Source organism: Bombina bombina, chromosome 6, assembly GCF_027579735.1.
Source record: "Bombina bombina isolate aBomBom1 chromosome 6, aBomBom1.pri, whole genome shotgun sequence".
In the NCBI taxonomy this organism is placed as follows: domain Eukaryota; kingdom Metazoa; phylum Chordata; class Amphibia; order Anura; family Bombinatoridae; genus Bombina; species Bombina bombina.
The window spans coordinates 1,150,882,960-1,150,904,415 of record NC_069504.1 but is presented as its reverse complement, the minus strand read 5'-3'; the positions used below and the strand labels follow the sequence as shown (position 1 = coordinate 1,150,904,415).

Below are 21,456 nucleotides of genomic sequence, written 5' to 3'. Positions count from 1 at the left end.
GATAAATAGACTGAATATTAAATAGACCCTCTGGCATAGATTCAAAGGATTGTTCTATTAATTTTTCTTCAGTTAAGTATCCTTCAGGTATTAGTCCAATTACATTATTCTGGAATCCAAAAGTGTAATAACTTGATTCTCCCTCTATGACTTGTAGTTGGGACCTAGGATGACATGCCCGCATTTGATTGATATGGACCCATTTATCTATGAGACTTTCATATTGGGGATCCGTAGTTTATAGGCCACTGGAGATATTTTGTCAGTAATGACAAAAGGACCTTTCCATGAGGGAAGAAATTTCTTCTCCCTAACCTGATCTCTCCCAAAGTTATAAAGATAAACTTTATCATTTATTTCATATTCCTTTTTGGATGTTTTGAGATCATAATAGGTTTTAGTGGCAGTTGCAGATCTTTCTAAATTCCTTTGAGCAAATGCAAAGGCATATTGCAGGTGTTTTCTTAGGTTTTCCACATATTGATGGGTATTGGCAGCGTTTATCAAATTTTGGTCTGATGTACGGTACAACAGATGCTGAGGTAGAACCATTCTTCTACCAGTCATCAGTTCAAAAGGTGACATCTTGGTAGCACTACTCGGAGTTGCTCTTAATGCCATTAAGACTAGAGGTAGTTTTACATCCCAGTCTTTACCTGTTTCACTCACAAACTTTTTGAGGATTTTAACAATGGACTGGTTGTAACGCTCTACACCACCACTTGAGGCAGCTCTATAAGCAATATGGAGCTTTCTTTTTACCGTTTCTACAATAATTTTCTCGCCCTGTATATAGCTGCAGAAATTTTGTAGAGCCCATACAGTAGATAAGAGGGCTTTTTCTCAATCGCTAAATTTTTATTTCTACTGGGGAAAGAGTTTTGCTCGCATAAGCAATGGCTTTGCTTAAATTATCATGCTTTTTGGTATAAAACAGTACTCATGCTTACATCCGTGTAACCTGTCTCTAAGAAGAAAGGTTTACCACCTTTAGGGTACGCTAAGCAAGGTGCTTGAGTGTTTTTTCTCTTCAGCTCTCTGATGGCTGTTTCTTGAGTCTCACTCCAGTGCCATTTCACCTCTTTCTTTAGAAGAAGTAGTAGTGGTTTAGCTAACTCTGCATAATTATCAATGAATTTGCGAGAATAATTCGTCATACCCAGGAATTACCTCAATTCCTTTAAGTTAGTTGGGTTTTTAGAATTTACTATAGCTTCCACCTTTTACTTCTGAGGATTTAGCCCTTCAGAAGTAACTCCATGTCCCAAGATGTTTACACGAGTGCGGCACCATTGAGCTTTTTGTAGGGATAATTTGACACCTGCCCTTTTAAGTTGGCTGAGGATGTGTTTAAGCTCTGCTATGTGTTTGTTAAAGTCTGTGCTTTTGATTAAAACATCATCAACATAAGATAAGGTCCCTCTTTCCAGTGCATCAGGCATAGCTTTATGCATGAATACAGCAAATTCATGTCCAGAATTTATGTATCCAAAAGGAAGTCTCTGAAATGCATACTGGACCTTTTGGAAGGAGAATGCCAGCTTATACTGGTCCTCCTCATGTACCTTTATGGTCCAATATCCCTGTGCACAATCAATGGCAGTGAATATTTTGGATCCCTGCATTTGCGCTAGGCACTGGTCAATGTATGGTACAAGCCAGCCAGACATGTACACTCGTTTGTTTAGCTGTCTTAAGTCAGCACAGAAACGCCATTGTCCATTGGGCTTAAGAACACCTAGAATAGGATTATTATAAGAGCTGTGCACCTTTCGTATGATACCCCTTTCTTCCAAGTTCCTTATGATTTCTGCTAGAGAATCATATGAGGCTAAAGGATGTCTGTATTGTTTAACAAAGACAGGTGGTGCATCAGGATCTGTTTGTGTTCTTGCAATGTGCAAGTCTGTAGTACCACAGTCGTAAGAATCCCTAGCAAAAATATCCTTGTACTCCAACAGGAGTTCTCGCAGCAGTTGGCATTCATCATCACTGGAACAGCCATTAGCTAAGGATATTTGCTTCTTCCAACCTAGAGGTGTGATCCCCTTGATTATAGTTTATATTGTCCCCATGACTCTGAGTATTGGGGTAATCTTGCTGTGTGATCGGCTGATCAAACACTAGAGAGGCTTATTCAATTTTACAGATGCCTTCCTCTGAGCTGAAGGGATAAATAGACTGAATATTAAATAGACTCTCTGGCATAGATTCAAAGTATTGTTCTATTAATTTTTCTTCAGTTAAGTATCCTTCAGGTATTAGCCCAATTACATTATTTTGGAATCCAAAAGTGTAATAACTTGATTCCAGCGCATATCCTATAGTAGTTCCCTTGGATAATGTTATTCACTGTATTCAATGTATTCACCAAAGGAGTGTGGGCCATAGTAACACCCAGATTTTGTATTCTATGGGAGAGGCAAATTAGTGTTTCAGAAGTTTTTAATTTCTGACCTCTCTTTACCTGTAAGGGTAAAAGAAATTTATCAGCCCCGGCAGGAATTATAACATCGCTAGACACCTGCATATTCACAGCATATGGCAATTGCTGGTTTGATTTCAGGGCTGAGAAGATTGGGTGGTGTAGACAAGCGCTAGGATAATCCCTAAGATGTACACAGAAGGGGTCCTACCCAAACCCCAAGTGTGTGAAATGCCAATAAAAGTAGTGAGTACAGCGCCAGAAGGCTAAGGGATGGAGTAAAAACACTAAAGGTACTCAGAGGTATGGAGTACGTCTGCTATATTGCAAGCAGTGTAAGATAGTGCTGACCAAGTGGGTTGTAAAAACAGTATGTTTAATACAAAGGTAAATATATAAAAGTTATAAAAATATAATGGAAATACAAATGAAAATACAATGGGAAATAATTACAAAATTCCTACATTAAAATCTTCAATATAACAGTGAGAATTCATGGATCCATGATAAATAGTAATATGATAAGTTGAGGATGTAAACCTTGATGTTAACAATGATATAGTTAAATGGTAAGCTGGTGATGCAAAGTGATTCTCAACTAGTGCAAACAATGGCAATAAGATAATAAAATAATGAAAGTGAAAAATGATGATCAGTGTAATATACAAGTGGCACTGCAGTGCAAAAAAAATGAGTGTATATGCAAAAAAAAAAAAAAAAAAAAAAAGATGAAAAAAATGGTAAAAATGAAGTGAAGTGACACAATTAATGTGAGGCAAACCAAAAGATGAGAAGATGAAAAAAATCCAATACAAAAGTGAAAAACACAATGATGTTCAACAAATGTTAATGATGATCAGAAAAGTATATAGTTTGTAATCCAAATGAATAAAAGCAAAAAATTAAAAAAAAAAAAGCAAAAAGAACCTTGAATCCTGGTGATGAAAAACCCTAGGCGAATCCCTGACAACGGTCAGTTGCTAATTCAATGTCCTAAAAACGTCCCTGTGAAGAAAATGTAAACATAGCGTAATACGTCCACAATGAAGTAATATCCTTGGAGTGGTGCTTACCAGTGGGTCAACGCGTTTCGGCCCTGTAACACAGGCCTTTATCAAAACTGGTAAGGTAATCCCAAATGTGCCTTTAAATACCCTTATTGTATTGGGCGTGTCTACAGCTTTAATTCAAACCGGAAGTTTGTTACCGGATATTGTTATGAACATCAGTTTCCTTATTATCCTCAACATGTATACTGTGTTATGTATATTGTGTAGTCAAAACACTTGGAGAAAGACAGATATATATTTCAGTTAAAAAACATGAGTGTATTTCGGATATGATCGTTACGCTAACTCATCAGCCAATCAGAGTACTAGGATTACGTGACTGTGCTTACGCTTCCGTCTATTGGTTCATTAAATCACATGGTGTAAACGAATAATGTAAGCACAGTCACGTAATCCTAGTACTCTGATTGGCTGATGAGTTAGCATAACGATCATATCCGAAATACACTCATGTTTTTGAACTGATATATCTGTCTTTCTCCAAGTGTTTTAGTAATTATTTCTCATTGTATTTTCATTTGTATTTCCATTATATTTTTATAACTTTTATATATTTACCTTTGTATTAAACATACTGTTTTTACAACCCACTTGGTCAGCACTATCTTACACTGCTTGCAATATAGCAGACGTACTCCATACCTCTGAGTACCTTTAGTGTTTTTACTCCATCCCTTAGCCTTCTGGCGCTGTATTCACTACTTTCATTGATTTCAGGGCTGCACTTTCATCCTGAAATACTTCAGGGTCCCCCTTTAACCTGCTCCAGAGGCAAGAGTTAATCAAATCTATTTTTATGGCATATCTATGTAAGATATCATTGCCAATGTATATTTGATTATGGGGAGTATTTAAAACTAAAAACAGGTGCTTCACTGACTTATTACCTATAGATATAGATAATAAGCACTTAGCTGTGATGTTATAGCTTTCAAACCTGTTATCCAGGTTGTGGACACAGTGGTCTTGGGGAGAAAGATATGTAATCACTTTAGGTTCAGCTATCTGCCCTATTAAACATTCGCTTATATAGCTAGCTTCCTGTTTTAAGTTTAATTTAGCATACTTGGTTTTACCTAGGTCATGCATTTGTATAGGGATAAATAGATCCTCTTTAATTCTCTCAATCCCTGTGAGGTATTGAGCGTGCCCCCCCCCCCCTCCCTTAGGGATTTTATGATCCATTTTATAGATAGATGAGAGTAAAGCGCTTAGGTTAACCGGCCTCTGTCGCTCTTATATAAGAGTGTTCTAGCCCACCCTAATGACACAATTATACACTAAATTATAGAAAAGCGCCCAAGAGTAGGTGATACAATGAATGTAGTTTATTGGTAAACTCTAAAATGTATTTTATAATCCCCCTTGTGGAGAGATATGGTTAATACATCGCCATCTAAGGAAATATTCGCTATCTTTCCAGGCGAAATTTTAAAAGTATTACCATCAGAGCCACTTAAAGGAGTCTGGTCATCTATCTGTAAAATAGTGATTTCAGGTACAGAGTTATTCCTGAAATGAATCTCCACAGCATCTGGTTTCTCTTCCACCACGTGACAGTTATGTCGGGGGTGAGATATACCAGATTTCTCATAATTTATAGGCCTTGTGACCAAATTACATTATTTATGCAATCAATTATGGTGATTAATCGCTTCAGGAGATCACTACCAATAATTAAACGATCAGTTGGCAGATCCACTATAATGATAGGGTGTCTTATGACCCTGTTCCCCAATTTAAATTTTAACCAGGCCATACCGTAAACTTTTAGGGAGTCGCCAGATAATAGGGAGTAGTGGCCAAGCGCTAAGATAACCCCTAGGCTGTACACAGACAGAAGGCCTAACCAACCCCCAGAGAGACTAAAAGGTAATAAGGATAGTGGGTACAGCGCCAAAAGAGGCCAAGGGATAAATATAAACACCAAAACATAGTCTAGAAATAGTCTAAACAATGAATTTAAAACCAGGGAATGGGAGGCTTAATCCTTATAAGCATATGAGCACTAAACTTCTGCAATAAAAGTAGACAAATAAAAACTAGAAAATCAAATAAAAAGCTGGCAAAGGCAGCTTGCAATGAGGATCAAATAAAATCAATAAAAGTAGCTAACATTAGATCCAAGGATCCATAAGGGCTAAGTATAACCTTGACAATGAGAGTGTATGTAACGTGAGTTGGTACAAGGTGCAAACTAACATACACAGAATATAAACAATAATGAAATTACAAACAATAATGAAATGAACGCTTGCAGAAAAATGTGCCCGTGGCACTGCAGTGCAAAAAGAAAAACAAAAAGACAAAAAAGTGAAAAAATGTGTATATAAATGGGAGGAAAGTCACGATGAAAAAATCAAATGTCACAGTGATAAAAATGCAATGAAAAATCAATCCAAAAAATGCTGTTCAACAAATGTCAGTGAAGAACCAAAAAGTTGAAATGAATTGTGCTTATTAATCCAAATGAAAGTCACCAAACACAAATCACACTAAAAACCTTGTATCTGGGGAAGGGGAGTACCCAGGTGAATCCTGACGGCTGTCAGCTGCTCCTGTGGTGTCCTTGTTGCGTACCTGCAGCCAAAGTTCACAACATAGCGTAACAAATTTTAAAAAACAATAGAGGCTATAAAATAATGCTTACCAATGGGTCTACGCGTTTCGGTCCTCAGTGGACCTTTCTCAAGACTGATACATTGGTAAGCTGGATGGCTTTAAATAGCATTATCAATTTGAAAACCGGATGTGACTAAAAATTCAGCTTCAGGTTTCGAAATATTATTTAATTGTACATATATTTAAAACAATAGTGTTTTGTTTCATGTTTATCTTATTGGCATAATTTGATTCTCTACTTAGGTTAAGTGTATATGAATGAAGATCGTTACTATAATGTATGGCTGTTTGTTAGACTTGATATGTCACAATTTCCAGGAATAGAACTTCACTTCCGGTTTACGGAACTGACTAGATAGCATTATATTTGTTAACGATCAATAGTTATTTCCTGAACATTTAATTGGTCGTGACATCAAGACACAATATCTGTGTCCTATCAATGGTATATATAAACAATGGCATTTATAGCATATGGCTCTATGGATATAACAGTACTCAAAGCGTTACGTCACATCCGGTTCACGGAACTGACAATCGTGGGTGTTTAGATGATGATATCATCTGTATATATGTCTGAACTATCTCAAAGGAACAATATGTCATGAGGGAATTTATGTAAAGCAATTCTTTGTGAGGATATCGTTAGTATTTTCTTACGATAATCCGACGATTTCATTGGTCGTGACGTCACAACTCAATATCGGCCTTCTTATTGGTAAAGAGGAGGAGGTGTATACGGGATGGCTATCCTGATTGGGTGCCATGTGTTAGAGTACAAGGATGATAAATAAAGCTTAGATGACACATAACACTTAGTCAGTGATTTAGAGGAAAAAGAGACAGTATAAAATCTAGAATATTCCATTATCCAGAAGGAGTTATTAGACGTACTTAGTTCTCCTTCTTCATTGTATACATATGTGAGTATGGTCTAACAAATAGAGTATAAAGATATGAGGTCTTTGACTCCTTGAAACAGGAGCATAGCCCCCAATGTTTAGGGCATCTTAACCTCCCTATGCAGGCCAACATAGATAGGAGGATATGAGAGAATAAGATGTATAGTTGCATTTGTAATTAACATCAATAATAATGTGAGAAAGTATAGTGTACAATGGCATTCATACTAAACAATCAATAATAATGTATAACAGTCTTATGACTATTAAATAATCATAATCCAAGCAGAATCCAAGTCTGTGGGTCGCATTTGAGCATATATATACACATATCAGATGTTTATGAACAATTGGATGACATAAAGAAGAGGAGAGTTGGCTCTCATATAAGTTATTACGGAACATATATAGAAGGCGTAATTAACATCAATAATAATGTATAACAGTCTTATGACTACTAAAGGATCATAATCCAAGCAAAACCCAAGTCTATGGGTCGCATTTGAGCATATATATATACACACATCAGGTGTTTATGAACAATTGAATGTCATAAAAAGAGGAGAGTTGGCTCTCACATGAGTGATTACAAAACCTATAGAGCTTAAAGGGTGATAGTATAGAGAGAAGTCTCTTTTGCATCAAAAAAAGGTTGTTTATACCTAAATGTGACTATATGGATTTTAAGAAAGGAAAGATAGGTCTCAACCTATGAAGAATTATTCTTTTAGTTTGTTACATAGACATTTATACACTTCCCTGCTTAGCTATTATACAAGTTATTGTCAATTTGCTCTGTCATTGCCATTCTAGTTCCCAAACCATCTACAATTAGGGTGGTCACTGTGATGTTGGTTGAGACCTATCTTTCCTTTCTTAAAATCAATATAGTCACATTTAGGTATAAACAACCTTTTTTTTGATGCAATGGAGACTTCTCTCTATACTATCACCCTTTAAGCTCTATATGTTTTGTAATCACTCATGTGAGAGCCAACTCTCCTCTTTTTATGACATTCAATTGTTCATAAACACCTGATGTGTGTATATATATGCTCAAATGCGACCCATAGACTTGGGTTTTGCTTGGATTATGATCCTTTAGTAGTCATAAGACTGTTATACATTACTATTGATGTTAATTACGCCTTCTATATGTGTTTCGTAATAACTTATATGAGAGCCAACTCTCCTCTTCTTTATGACATCCAATTGTTCATAAACATCTAATATGTGTATATATATGCTCAAATGCGACCCACAGACTTGGGTTCTGCTTGGATTATGATTCTTTAATATTCATAAGACTGTTATACATTATTATTGATTGTTTAGTATGAATGCCATTGTACACTATACTTTCTCGCATTATTATTGATGTTAATTACAAATGCAACTATACATCTTATTCTCTCATATCCTCCTATCTATGTTGGCCTGCATAGGGAGGTTAAGATGCCCTAAACAATGGGGGCTATGCTCCTGTTTCAAGGAGTCAAAGACCTCATATCTTTATACTCTATTTGTTAGACCATACTCACATATGTATACAATGAAGAAGGAGAAATAAGTACGTCTAATAACTCCTTCTGGATAATGGAATATTCTAGATTTTATACTGTCTCTTTTTCCTCTAAATCACTGACTAAGTGTTATGTGTCATCTAAGCTTTATTTATCATCCTTGTACTCTAACACATGGCACCCAATCAGGATAGCCATCCCTTACACACCTCCTCCTCTTTACCAATAAGAAGGCCGATATTGAGTTGTGACGTCACGACCAATGAAATCGTCGGATTATCGTAAGAAAATACTAACGATATCCTCACAAAGAATCGCTTTACATAAATTCCCTCATGACATATTGTTCCTTTGAGATAGTTCAGACATATATACAGATGATATCATCATCTAAACACCCACGATTGTCAGTTCCATGAACCGGATGTGACGTAATGCTTTTGAGTACTGTTATATCCATAGAGCCATAAGCTATAAATGCCATTGTTTATATATACCATTGATAGGACACAGATATTGTGTCTTGATGTCACGACCAATTAAATGTTCAGGAAATAACTATTGATCGTTAACAAATATAACGCAATCTAGTCAGTTCCGTAAACCGGAATGAAGTTCTATTCCTGGCAATTGTGACATATCAAGTCTAACAAACAGCCATACATTATAGTAACGATCTTCATTCATATACACTTAACCTAAGTAGAGAATCAAATTATGCCAATAAGATAAACATGAAACAAAACACTATTGTTTTAAATATATGTACAATTTAATAATATTTCGAAACCTGAAGCTGAATTTTGAGTCACATCCGGTTTTCAAATTGATAATGCTATTTAAAGCCATCCAGCTTACCAATGTATCAGTCTTGAGAAAGGTCCACTGAGGACCGAAACGCGTAGACCCATTGGTAAGCATTATTTTATAGCCTCTATTGTTTTTTTAAAATTTGTTACGCTATGTTGTGAACTTTGGCTGCAGGTACGCAACAAGGACACCACAGGAGCAGCTAACAGCCGTCAGGATTCACCTGGGTACTCCCCTTCCCCAGATACAAGGTTTTTAGTGTGATTTGTGTTTGGTGACTTTCATTTGGATTAATAAGCACAATTCATTTCAACTTTTTGGTTCTTCACTGACATTTGTTGAACAGCATTTTTTGGATTGATTTTTCATTGCATTTTTTTCACTGTGACATTTGATTTTTTCATTGTGACTTTCCTCCCATTTATATACACATTTTTTTCACTTTTTTGTCTTTTTGTTTTTCTTTTTGCACTGCAGTGCCATGGGCACATTTTTCTGCAAGCGTTCATTTCATTATTGTTTGTAATTTCATTATTGTTTATATTCTGTGTATGTTAGTTTGCACCTTGCACCAACTCACGTTACATACACTCTCATTGTCAAGGTTATACTTAGCCCTTATGGATCCTTGGATCTAATGTTAGCTACTTTTATTGATTTTATTTGAACCTCATTGTGAGCTGCCTTTGCCAGCTTTTTATTTGATTTTCTAGATTTTATTTGTCTACTTTTATTGCAGAAGTTTAGTGCTCATATGTTCATAAGGATTAAGCATCCCATTCCATGGTTTTAAATGAATTGTTTAGACTATTTCTAGACTATGTTTTGGTGTTTATATTTATCCCTTGGCCTCTTTTGGCGCTGTACCCACTATCCTTATTACCTTTTAGGGAGTCACCCCCAACTCCTATTAGAGAACCGTCAAATTCTTTTATTTTTGGTTTGTGGGGTGTTAGCTCATTTAGCTGTGTGTAGTACCTGAGGGATAAAATAGTTGCCTGAGATCCAGTATCAATTAATCCCATGATAGGGTTGGAGACTGAATCTTGCAGCTCAGCTAATACATAATATCTTCCTGCAGTTTCTACCATTTCACACATAAAATTTGCATTATTGTACATCTGTGGGCTTCGCCACGTGTTACCTGAATCCGCCATATTTTCCCATGCAGAAGGAACTTCGTACCTACAGGTTCCCTGTATGATAGGGTTGGCTGGATTCTTGTGTACCGCATCTGTGGAAATAAGGTTAAGAGAATGCTGCAAAAGAAGAGATTTGTTAATTTTTCCCGGATGAGGTTGCTTGTCATCACGGCTAAATCGTCCGTTTCCGGTCTGTGGGGAGAGAACATGATTAGTATCATTGATATTTATTATTACATTTTGTATATCTCTCCCCTCCTCTTCAGGTGATACTGCAGTATTTATGGTTGTGCCTGTGGTCCACTGCTGACCACTGGCTGTACCCCTAAAAAAGTATTGTTCGGTTGCTGAGCCGTAGAAGGTTGACTCATATTAGCGAATTGTTCGCTCAACCGATTTAACTGGGTAAAAAGCATATCTACTTGATCGTACAAGTTACCTCTACCCCTGGGCCTATCTCTTGATGCCCCATAATAATGATTCCTGGACCATTGGGTTCCCTAAGAATCAGGGCTGCTATTTCTATTCTGGCGTGGTTGCCCCTGGGGTTCAGCTTGTTCAGTATTATTACTTTGGGGAGCATTATATACTTGGGGTGTCTGGTTACCCTGAGAATATCTTCGCCATCTATTGTATCTACCTTTGCGTGGGTACCAATTATTTGGTGAGTATTCTCTTTGTGAGTAATTATTCACCTGATTATGTCCCCTACTTTGGTTATTTTCTCTCTGCGCCTCAGCCCGCGTAGGGGAAGGGGCAGAGTTAAACCTCTGTGGAGATGGTCTGTTTTGACTGGCCACCTCCGCGTAGGTTTTCTTTTTAGACTCAAAATTGAGTGGGCTAGGTGACACCCTAGTTTCTGCTACAATTTTGGGTTTTGATTCCTTTTTAATCCCCTGCTCACTGGACTGCTGAATAGAGTATAACTTTGTACTCTCTTTGATCAGCCACTCAAATGAGAAGTCCTCATCAAAATCTCTAGCTAAGTTAATTTAGTTAGAATGTAGGATAGAATTATGCTTATCTCAGGCCTTAGTTAGTAAGTAGGATATCCTTATGCTTATTCCATGCATTAGTACGTAGGATAGCCACATGCTTATCCACTGCATTAGTTAGTATGTAGGATAGCCTTATGTTTAGCCCAGGCATTAGTTAGTATGTAGGATTGCCTTATGCTTAGCCTAGGCATTAGTTAGTACGTAGGATAGCCATATGCTTATCCACGGCATTAGTTAGTATGTAGGATAGCCTTATGTTTATCCCAGGCATTAGGTAATATGTAGAAAAGCTTTATGCTTATACTAGGCATTAATTAATATGCAAGATAGCCTTAATCTTATCCCAGACATTAGTTAGTATGTAGGATAGCCTTATGCACGTCCCAGGCATTAAGCATAAAGGTCATTTTATATCATTTTAGTACTCTTGTATACATAGGATTATCAGATAGATAATACAGTCCTGTAATTAGACAGCTAATACTTGTTGTTTTAAATACATATAAATTAGCATTTACAGTACTGTGCAAAAGTCTTAGGCCACCACCAGCTTTGTTGTTTTTGTAAAGTTTTATTTATTTTTCAGTCTCTTTATTAACAGAACAGATCAGAAAATACAGGAAATATGTACACAATATATAAGAATACACAATTTTCAGAATAAAATGGCTTCTTTAGGAAAAAGTCAGTATTTAGTGTGACTTCCCTTGGCACATGTTAAACTCTTTTGGGGATACTGTCCTTAAGTTTTCTGAAGTAATCTTCTGGTGTATTATACCAGGCTTCTTTCAGCACTTCTTTAGATTTAGTTTGTCTTTTATTTCTTTCTCTCTCCAGTTGATCCCATAGTGCATCTTTTGCATCAGCTGTTTTTCTCTCCAAATAGGATTTCAATGCATTAGCAGTGTGCTTGGGATCATTATCATGCTGAAAAATAAAAAACATTCCGAATCAGACGCTTTCCAGAAAGAATGGCATGATGAATTAAAACCTGTCTGTACTTATTCATAATCCTATCAAATTGGACTTTATTGCCAACACCACTTGCAGAAATGCAGCCCCAAACAAGGACAGACTCTCCACCATGTTTCACTAAAGGTCACAAGAACTCATTAGTCTATCTCTGTCCAACTCTTCTTACATATTGTCGATGATTGGACCCAAAGATTTCAAACTTGGATTTGTCACTCAATAATACTCTTTTTCACTGATCTTCATTCCAATCTTTGTGAGCTTTAGCATATCTTAGCCTTTTCACCCTGTTCCCCTTCTGAAAAAGTGGTTTCTTGTCTGCTACCCTTCCACAAAGACCATACCTGTTCAAACTTCTTCGGACTATAGAAGGGTCAACTTGTAATCCAGATGAAGCTGCAAGATGCTGAGCCAGGTCCTTGCTGGACTTCTTCCAGTCTCTCAAAGAAGAAACTCTGAGAAACCTCTCATTAGATTTTGAAAGTTTACTTGGTCTTCCAGTCCTTTTTTGTCATTGACCGCTCTTAATTCTTCAAATGTCTTTATAGCAGCTTGAATAGAACATCTTGAATATCCAGTTTGTTTGCAGATTTCCCTTTGAGACTGGCCTTGCTGATGCAAAAGAATGATTTCTGTGATCTTTGGATGTGATTGAAAGTTGGAATTCTTAGCAAGCTTCCAATGCATTAAACTCATTCCACATGTGTATGTAATACTCAAAGCATGTCTTGCACAAACCTGATGTAATAGACTTTTTTTCACAGCAGTCATTATGACATGAAATAGTAGTACAAATGCAGGTGTTAGAAATTTCATTAATTAGGGTTCCATTTCATTCAGGTTTATGAGAGCAAAGTTCATGCTATTTCTCAACTGTAAATGGAGGTCACACTAAATACTTGCCCCTTTAGCCAATAAAAGCATTTTTTTCTAATTTTTTTTTCTGTTTTTTAATACTGCATACAACTATCTTGTATTTTCTGGTTGTATTATAATAAAGATACTGAGAGCTAATTATATATGGACATTATACCATTGCTAAAACAACAAATCTATTGGTCGCCTAAGACGTTTGCACAGTACTGAACATTTTACAACACAAAAAACAAGACCCAGGCAGAGAAGATTGTGACTTACTGGTGCAAACAAAATAATCGTTTAATAATCTCATTTAAAAAAATATAAATTAAAAATATATAAATTAAAAAGTCTGGATTTCAGAATAATTGTGGATTTGGGGCTTTGTACTTCTATTTTATGTTATTACAGTTTGTGTTCCAGGCTAATCAGTTTCAGAGCTAGTGTAAGGTCCCTCCATTGTGTGAGGATCCCAAATCACTTCTTATATCTCCTAAAGCAGATGTGGGTCTGACACTTGATGTTTTACACAACATTCTATGTATTTTTAAGATGAAGTTACCATCACTCTCACTGACGCTCGTTGGGTTGGCGCTTGGTGGCTTGGATTTTTAATCAGCGGAGTCGCAAATCTAATTGCTGCAGTTCCGTTCTGGTTTCTACCTAAAGTTCTTCCCAGAGAAGGTCAAGAAGATATAGCAGGACCAGAAGAATCACGTATACCTATTGCACACGAGAACAGTGACCAGAAACCAGAACAGAGCAGGAAGGGCCTTCTGAAGGGTGAGTAAAGCGCTGATACATGGGTCTGGTTCTCAGCTGTCAGCAATTGGGTCGTTAAAGGGACAGAGTATATTAAATGTTTATGCATAATGACACAAGTTTACAATACCTTATCATTATGTATTTTTCCCCTTTCATGTAATTTAGAAATTGATCAGTTTCTAATTCTCAGAACTTGAAATGCAGCTTGCTGACTTCTAAGGCTAACCTTGCTACATATATGCAGCTAATTGCCTTTCTTAGATAACAACTGCAAAACAAGGTACTTTGTATTATATTTATCACTGTGGCTAGCCTTGCTGTCTGTTATTAACAGAAATGTCTTGTAATTTAAAAGGTAATTACTGTCCCTTTAAATAATGATAGCACTGTCATAATCAGTAATGAATCACCTGTGATCGAAATCAAAACTCCAAACCCTAGTGAATACCACAAGCGTAGTTGTTACTATACTGAGTCACTACAGGCTATTTCACACTGTGGGGTAAATTTATTAATGTGGGAGCGGACATGATACGATGTAGCGGATCATGTCCGCCGCACATCGGTAAATGCCGACAGCATACGCTATCTGCATTCATCATTGCACCAGCAGTTCTTGTGAACAGCTGGTGCAATGCCGCACCCTGCAGATTTAAGGCCAATCGGCCGCTAGCAGGGGGTGTCAATCAGCCTGATCGTTTTCGATCGGGTTGATTTCTCTCCACCACCTCAGAGCAGGCGGACAGCTTATGGAGCAGCGGTCTTTAGAACGCTGCTTCAAAACTTCTGTTTCCGGTGAGCCTGAAGGCTCACGCGGAAACAGAGGCATCAAGCTCCATACGGGCTTGATAAATCGGCCCCTGTATCTCATTTCTGTCACTCAGGATCAGGGCTGCTGTTAACTACGCACAATATCTTTACGACCTGCCCCTTTCCTGATGAGGGAGACCTATGTGCAGGGAACAGGTTACCCATATGTGATACCACATGAAAGTGATGATATAAAAAGCTGTAAAATATCACATTAACATTTTTTATTCATAACTCCTATCAGGATAGCGCGGAAGTGAAAAGGGTTAGGTTTTTCTCTTCTAAGCCCTCCATTGAAGACTATGGGGAGAATAAGGTGGCGATATTGCAAAGTCTTTTGTTCAGACTATGGGGAGAAACGTATGCTTTAGTGAAAGCGATAAATCGAGCGCCACTTGCATTCTTGCTTAAGAATATGAAAAAACACTGTTGAAAGCATTATTAAAATCTCTATTCAGAAAAAAATATTTAAAAACAAACATTATATTTATGTTTAAAGGGACAGTCAAGTCCAAAAAAAAACTTTCAGGATTTAAATAGGGAATGTAATTTTAATCAACTTTCCATTTACTTTTATCATTAATTTTGCTTTGTTCTTTTGGTATTCTTAGTTGAAAGCTAAACCTAGGAGGTTCATATGCTAATTTCCTAGACCTTGAAGACTGCCTCCAATCTGAACGCATTTTGACCATTAGAGGTCATTAGTTCATGTGTTTCATATAGATAACATTGAGCTCATGCACGTGAAGTTACCCCGGAGTGAGCACTGATTGGCTAAAATGCAAGTCTGTCAAAACAACTGAAACAAGGGGGCAGTTTGCAGAGGCTTAGATACAAGGTAATTACAGAGGTAAAAAGTGTATTAATATAACTGTGTTGGTTATGCAAAACTGTGGAATGGGTAATAAAGGGATTATCTATCTTATTAAACAACACAAATTCTGGTGTTGACTGTCACTAAATAGACCTATTAACCCCTAAACCTCCGGCCTCCCACATCGCTGCCACTAAATAAACCTATTAACCCCTAAACCTAACACCCCCTAACTTTAAATTACAATTACAATATAACTATCTTAAAATAAATAAAAACTTACCTGTGAAATAAAAATAAACCTAACATTAAACTAAAAATTAACCTAACATTACTAAAATAAAAAAATACTACAAATTAAAAAATCTAAATTACAAATTTAAAAAAAACATTATGAAAAATATAAAAAAAATAAAATTACAAAAAAATAATAAACACTAAATTACGAAAAATAAACACTAAGCTTACAAAAAATAATAAACAAAATTATCAAAAATAAAAAACGATTACACCTAATCTAATAGCCCTATAAAAAAATGCCCCCCCCACAATAAAAACACCCCCTAGCCTAAAATAAACTACCAATAGCCCTTAAAAGGGCCTTTTGTAGGGCATTGCCCTAAGTTAAACAGCTCTTTTACCTGTAAAAAATACAAAGTCCCTTCAACAATAAAACCCACCACCCAACCAACTCCCCAAAATAAAAAAAAACTAGCTCTAAAAAAAAACTAAACTACTGATTGCCCCGATGCATTTGTATGGGCATTGTCCTTAAAAGGACATTCAGCTCTTCTTCATTGACCTTAAAAGGGCATGCAGCACTTTTTAAAAAAGCCCAAAGCCATAATCTAAAAAAAGAACCCACCCAAAAAAAAATAAAAAATAAAACAATAACCCCAGAATATCTTCTCACAGTTCCTGAAGTCCGGACATCCATCTCATCCAGGCGGAGAGAAGTCTTCATCCAGGCGGCGATATCTTCATCCATCCCGGGGGTGTCTTCTAGCTTCATCCCGGTGGAGCGGAGCCATCCTGGAGGCCGAAGACATCCTGCGCGGAGTGTCCTCTTCATACGGCCACTGCCGTACTCTGAAGTTGAATGCAAGGTAGCCGTTTCAAAATGGCATAGCTTGCATTCCTATAGACTGATTTGATTCTTCAAATTCAAATCAGTCAATAGGATGAGAATTGGATGAAATCCTATTGGCTGTTCAAAATAGCCAATAGGATCAGAGCTACTGAAATCCTATTGGCTGATTTGAACAAGATGGTTCCGCTCCGTGCCACCGGGATGAAGATAGGAGATGCCCCGGGATGGATGAAGATATCGCCGCCTGGATGGAGATGGATGTACGGACTTCAGGAACTGTGAGTAGATATTCTGGGGTTAGTGTTAGTTTTTTCTTCTTCATTTTTTTGAGTTTTTTTTTTTTTTTAAGATTAGGGCTTTGGGCTTTTTTAAAAATGCTCTTTTAAAGGCAATGCCCATACAAATGCCCCATTAGGAGTAATGGGTAGCTTAGGTTTTTTTAAGAGTTAGGTTTTTTATTTTGGGGGTTGGTTGGGTGGTGGATTTTACTGTAGGGGGGATTTTGTATTTCTTTACAGGTAAAAGGGATGTTTAACTTAGGGCAATGCCCTACAAAAGGACCTTTTAAGGGCTATTGGTAGTTTATTATAGGTTAGGGGGTGTTATTATTTTGGGGGGGGGGGCTATTTTATTTTTATAGGGCTATTAGATTAGGTGTAATTGTTTTTATTTTTGATAATTTTGTTTATTATTTTTTGTAAGCTTAGTGTTTTTTATTTTTCATAATTTAAAAAAAAAAAAACACAGGGGATTAGGCAGAGCTAAAATAAGGTATGAAGGGTCTTTTAACCAGTTCAAATGTTTGTTTCCAATAAATTTTGAAATTATTTCTGCCCCCCCCCCCCAAGGGTTGGGCTATTATGCTGAGGGTTTGTTATATGAACAGGAATTTTTATTCATTACCTTATTTCAGACGAAATAGAGGCCGCTATACACCCGCTGCCAGCATTGTAATGATGAAGGAACTCGTTTTATGTTTCAGAATTTCTACAGTCCCTGAAACATCTATTCAAGAATAAAGTTTACACCCTGTTCGTGATTGTAACAGTGATACAGTTTGATGCATTTATTGGATTCATTTCATTCATGCCCAAGTACTTGGAACAGCAGTACGGCAAATCAGCATCAGAAGCCATCTTTTTAATAGGTACGTGCGAAGAATCCCGCAAATCATTTAATGTACATAATGTAAATTAATTGTCACAGAGCAAACAAACCTACCTCATTTTAACCCTTACACTGCTAAGCCACACCCCTGTGCTAGGACTTTTGTTTTTTATAGACCTTTGCATTTACAAATAAAATTAAACGTTTCTTTAATTTCTTTTAATTAAACATTTCTTTTATGTGCGATACCCTCACAAATTATACCAGGATATCGAGCATTTTTAGACAATAAATACCATTATATTTTGAAAATTACACCAGGTGAAATGCAAAAAAAAATGACATTGTTGTGTTATTTCTATGCTGTACATATTTAGATAACAGCACAGGAGTCATTGTTCCCTAATTATTACAAACCCGCATATTATTGTCCCATATTTAGCATCAGCTCACCTTCCCAAAACAAAACAAATGTAGGACTTTATATCTATATTGTTGAATTAAAATCAGAAAATAGAATTCATTATTTTTATCGCTAGACATCATGGTGCAATTTATGTAGAAAATGACTAGGTATACAATATCTATATATAGAAATATTATTTACATTTTAAAATTAAAGGGACATAAAAACCCCAAAACTATTTCATGATTCAGATAGAACAAATCATTTTAAAAAACCTTCCAACTTACTTCTATTATCAAATTTTCTTTGTTTTCTAGCAAGCCCATTTCTGGAGTACTATATGGCAATAGTTTTATAACAATGTTATACATTAGCAAGAGCACTAGATGGCAGCAGTTTTATAATAATGGTATACATTAGCAAGAGCACTAGATGGCAGCAGTTTTATAATAATGGTATACATTAGCAAGAGCGCTAGATGGCAGCAGTTGTATAATGTTATACATTAACAAGAGCACTAGATGGCAGCAGTTTTATAACAATGTTATACATTAGCCAGAGCACTAGATGGCAGCAGTTTTATAATAATGTTATACATTAGCAAGAGCACTAGATGGCAGCAGTTTTATAATAATGGTATACATTAGCAAGAGCGCTAGATGGCAGCAGTTGTATAATGTTATACATTAACAAGAGCACTAGATGGCAGCAGTTTATAACAATGTTATACATTAGCAAGTGCACTAGATGGCAGCAGTTTTATAATAATGTTATACATTAGCCAGAGCACTAGATGGCAGCAGTTTTATAATAATGTTATACATTAGCAAGAGCACTAGATGGCAGCAGTTTTATAATAATGGTATACATTAGCAAGAGCGCTAGATGGCAGCAGTTGTATAATGTTATACATTAACAAGAGCACTAGATGGCAGCAGTTTTATAACAATGTTATACATTAGCAAGTGCACTAGATGGCAGCAGTTTTATAATAATGTTATACATTAGCCAGAGCACTAGATGGCAGCAGTTTTATAACAATGTTATACATTAGCAAGAGCACTAGATGGCAGCAGTTTTATAACAATGTTATACATTAGCAAGAGCACTACATGGCAATAGTTTTATAACAATGTTATACATTAGCAAGAGCACTAGATGGCAGCAGTTTTATAATAATGGTATACATTAGCAAGAGCACTAGATGGCAGCAGTTTTATAATAATGGTATACATTAGCAGGAGCACTAGATGGCAGCAGTTGTACAATGTTATACATTAACAAGAGCACTAGATGGCAGCAGTTTTATAACAATGTTATACATTAGCAAGTGCACTAGATGGCAGCAGTTTTATAATAATGTTATACATTAGCCAGAGCACTAGATGGCAGCAGTTTTATAATAATGTTATACATTAGCAAGAGCACTAGATGGCAGCAGTTTTATAATAATGGTATACATTAGCAAGAGCGCTAGATGGCAGCAGTTGTATAATGTTATACATTAACAAGAGCACTAGATGGCAGCAGTTTTATAACAATGTTATACATTAGCAAGTGCACTAGATGGCAGCAGTTTTATAATAATGTTATACATTAGCCAGAGCACTAGATGGCAGCAGTTTTATAACAATGTTATACATTAGCAAGAGCACTAGATGGCAGCAGTTTTATAATAATGGTATACATTAGCAAGAGCACTAGATGGCAGCAGTTTTATAATAATGGTATACATTAGCAGGAGCACTAGATGGCAGCAGTTGTACAATGTTATACATTAACAAGAGCACTAGATGGCAGCAGTTTTATAACAATGTTATACATTAGCAAGTGCACTAGATGGCAGCAGTTTTATAATAATGTTATACATTAGCCAGAGCACTAGATGGCAGCAGTTTTATAATAATGTTATACATTAGCAAGAGCACTAGATGGCAGCAGTTTTATAATAATGGTATACATTAGCAAGAGCGCTAGATGGCAGCAGTTGTATAATGTTATACATTAACAAGAGCACTAGATGGCAGCAGTTTTATAACAATGTTATACATTAGCAAGTGCACTAGATGGCAGCAGTTTTATAATAATGTTATACATTAGCCAGAGCACTAGATGGCAGCAGTTTTATAATAATGTTATACATTAGCAAGAGCACTAGATGGCAGCAGTTTTTATAATGTTATACATTAGCAAGAGCACTAGATGGCAGCAGTTTTATAATAATGTTATACATTAGCAAGAGCACTAGATGGCAGCAGTTTTATAATAATGTTATACATTAGCCAGAGCACTAGATGGCAGCAGTTTTATAACAATGCTATACATTAGCAAGAGCACTAGATGGCAGCAGTTTTATAACAATGCTATACATTAGCAAGAGCACTAGATCACAGCAGTTTTATAACAATGCTATACATTAGCAAGAGCACTAGATCGCAGCAGTTTTTATAACAATGCTATACATTAGCAAGAGCACTAGATGGCAGCAGTTTAATAACAATATTATACATTAGCAAGAACACTAGATGGCAGCAGTTTTATAATAATGTTATACATTAGCAAGAGCGCTAGATGGCAGCAGTTTTATAACAATATTATACATTAACAAGAGCACTAGATGGCAGCAGTTTTATAACAATATTATACATTAGCAAGAGCACTAGATGGCAGCAGTTTTATAACAATGTTATACATTAGCAAGAGCGCTAGATGGCAGCAGTTTTATAACAATATTATACATTAGCAAGAGCACTAGATGGCAGCAGTTTTATAATAATGTTATACATTAGCAAGAGCACTAGATGGCAGCAGTTTTATAACAATGTTATACATTAACAAGAGCACTAGATGGCAGCAGTTTTATAACAATGTTATACATTAGCAAGAGCGCTAGATGGCAGCAGTTTTATAACAATATTATACATTAGCAAGAGCACTAGATGGCTGCAGTTTTATAATAATGTTATACATTAACAAGAGCACTAGATGGCAGCAGTTGTACCATGGTATACATTAGCCAGAGCACTAGATGGCAGCAGTTTTATAACAATGCTATACATTAACAAGAGCACTAGATGGCACCAGTTTTATAATAATGTTATACATTAGCAAGAGCACTAGATGGCAGCAGTTTTATAATAAT

At 36.3% G+C, this 21,456-nt stretch overlaps 1 protein-coding gene across 1 annotated transcript in view; it reads left to right on the top strand.

Moving 5' to 3' along the window:
- The window catches only part of LOC128662490 (solute carrier organic anion transporter family member 1A2), a 166,877-nt gene that overhangs the window by 48,514 nt on the left and 96,907 nt on the right, over positions 1 to 21,456 (top strand). The window contains exons 7-8 of the mRNA XM_053716274.1: positions 13,875 to 14,105; positions 17,784 to 17,948. Of these exons, the coding sequence (XP_053572249.1) occupies positions 13,875 to 14,105; positions 17,784 to 17,948 (396 nt within the window). The remainder of the gene's footprint in view (positions 1 to 13,874; positions 14,106 to 17,783; positions 17,949 to 21,456) is intronic.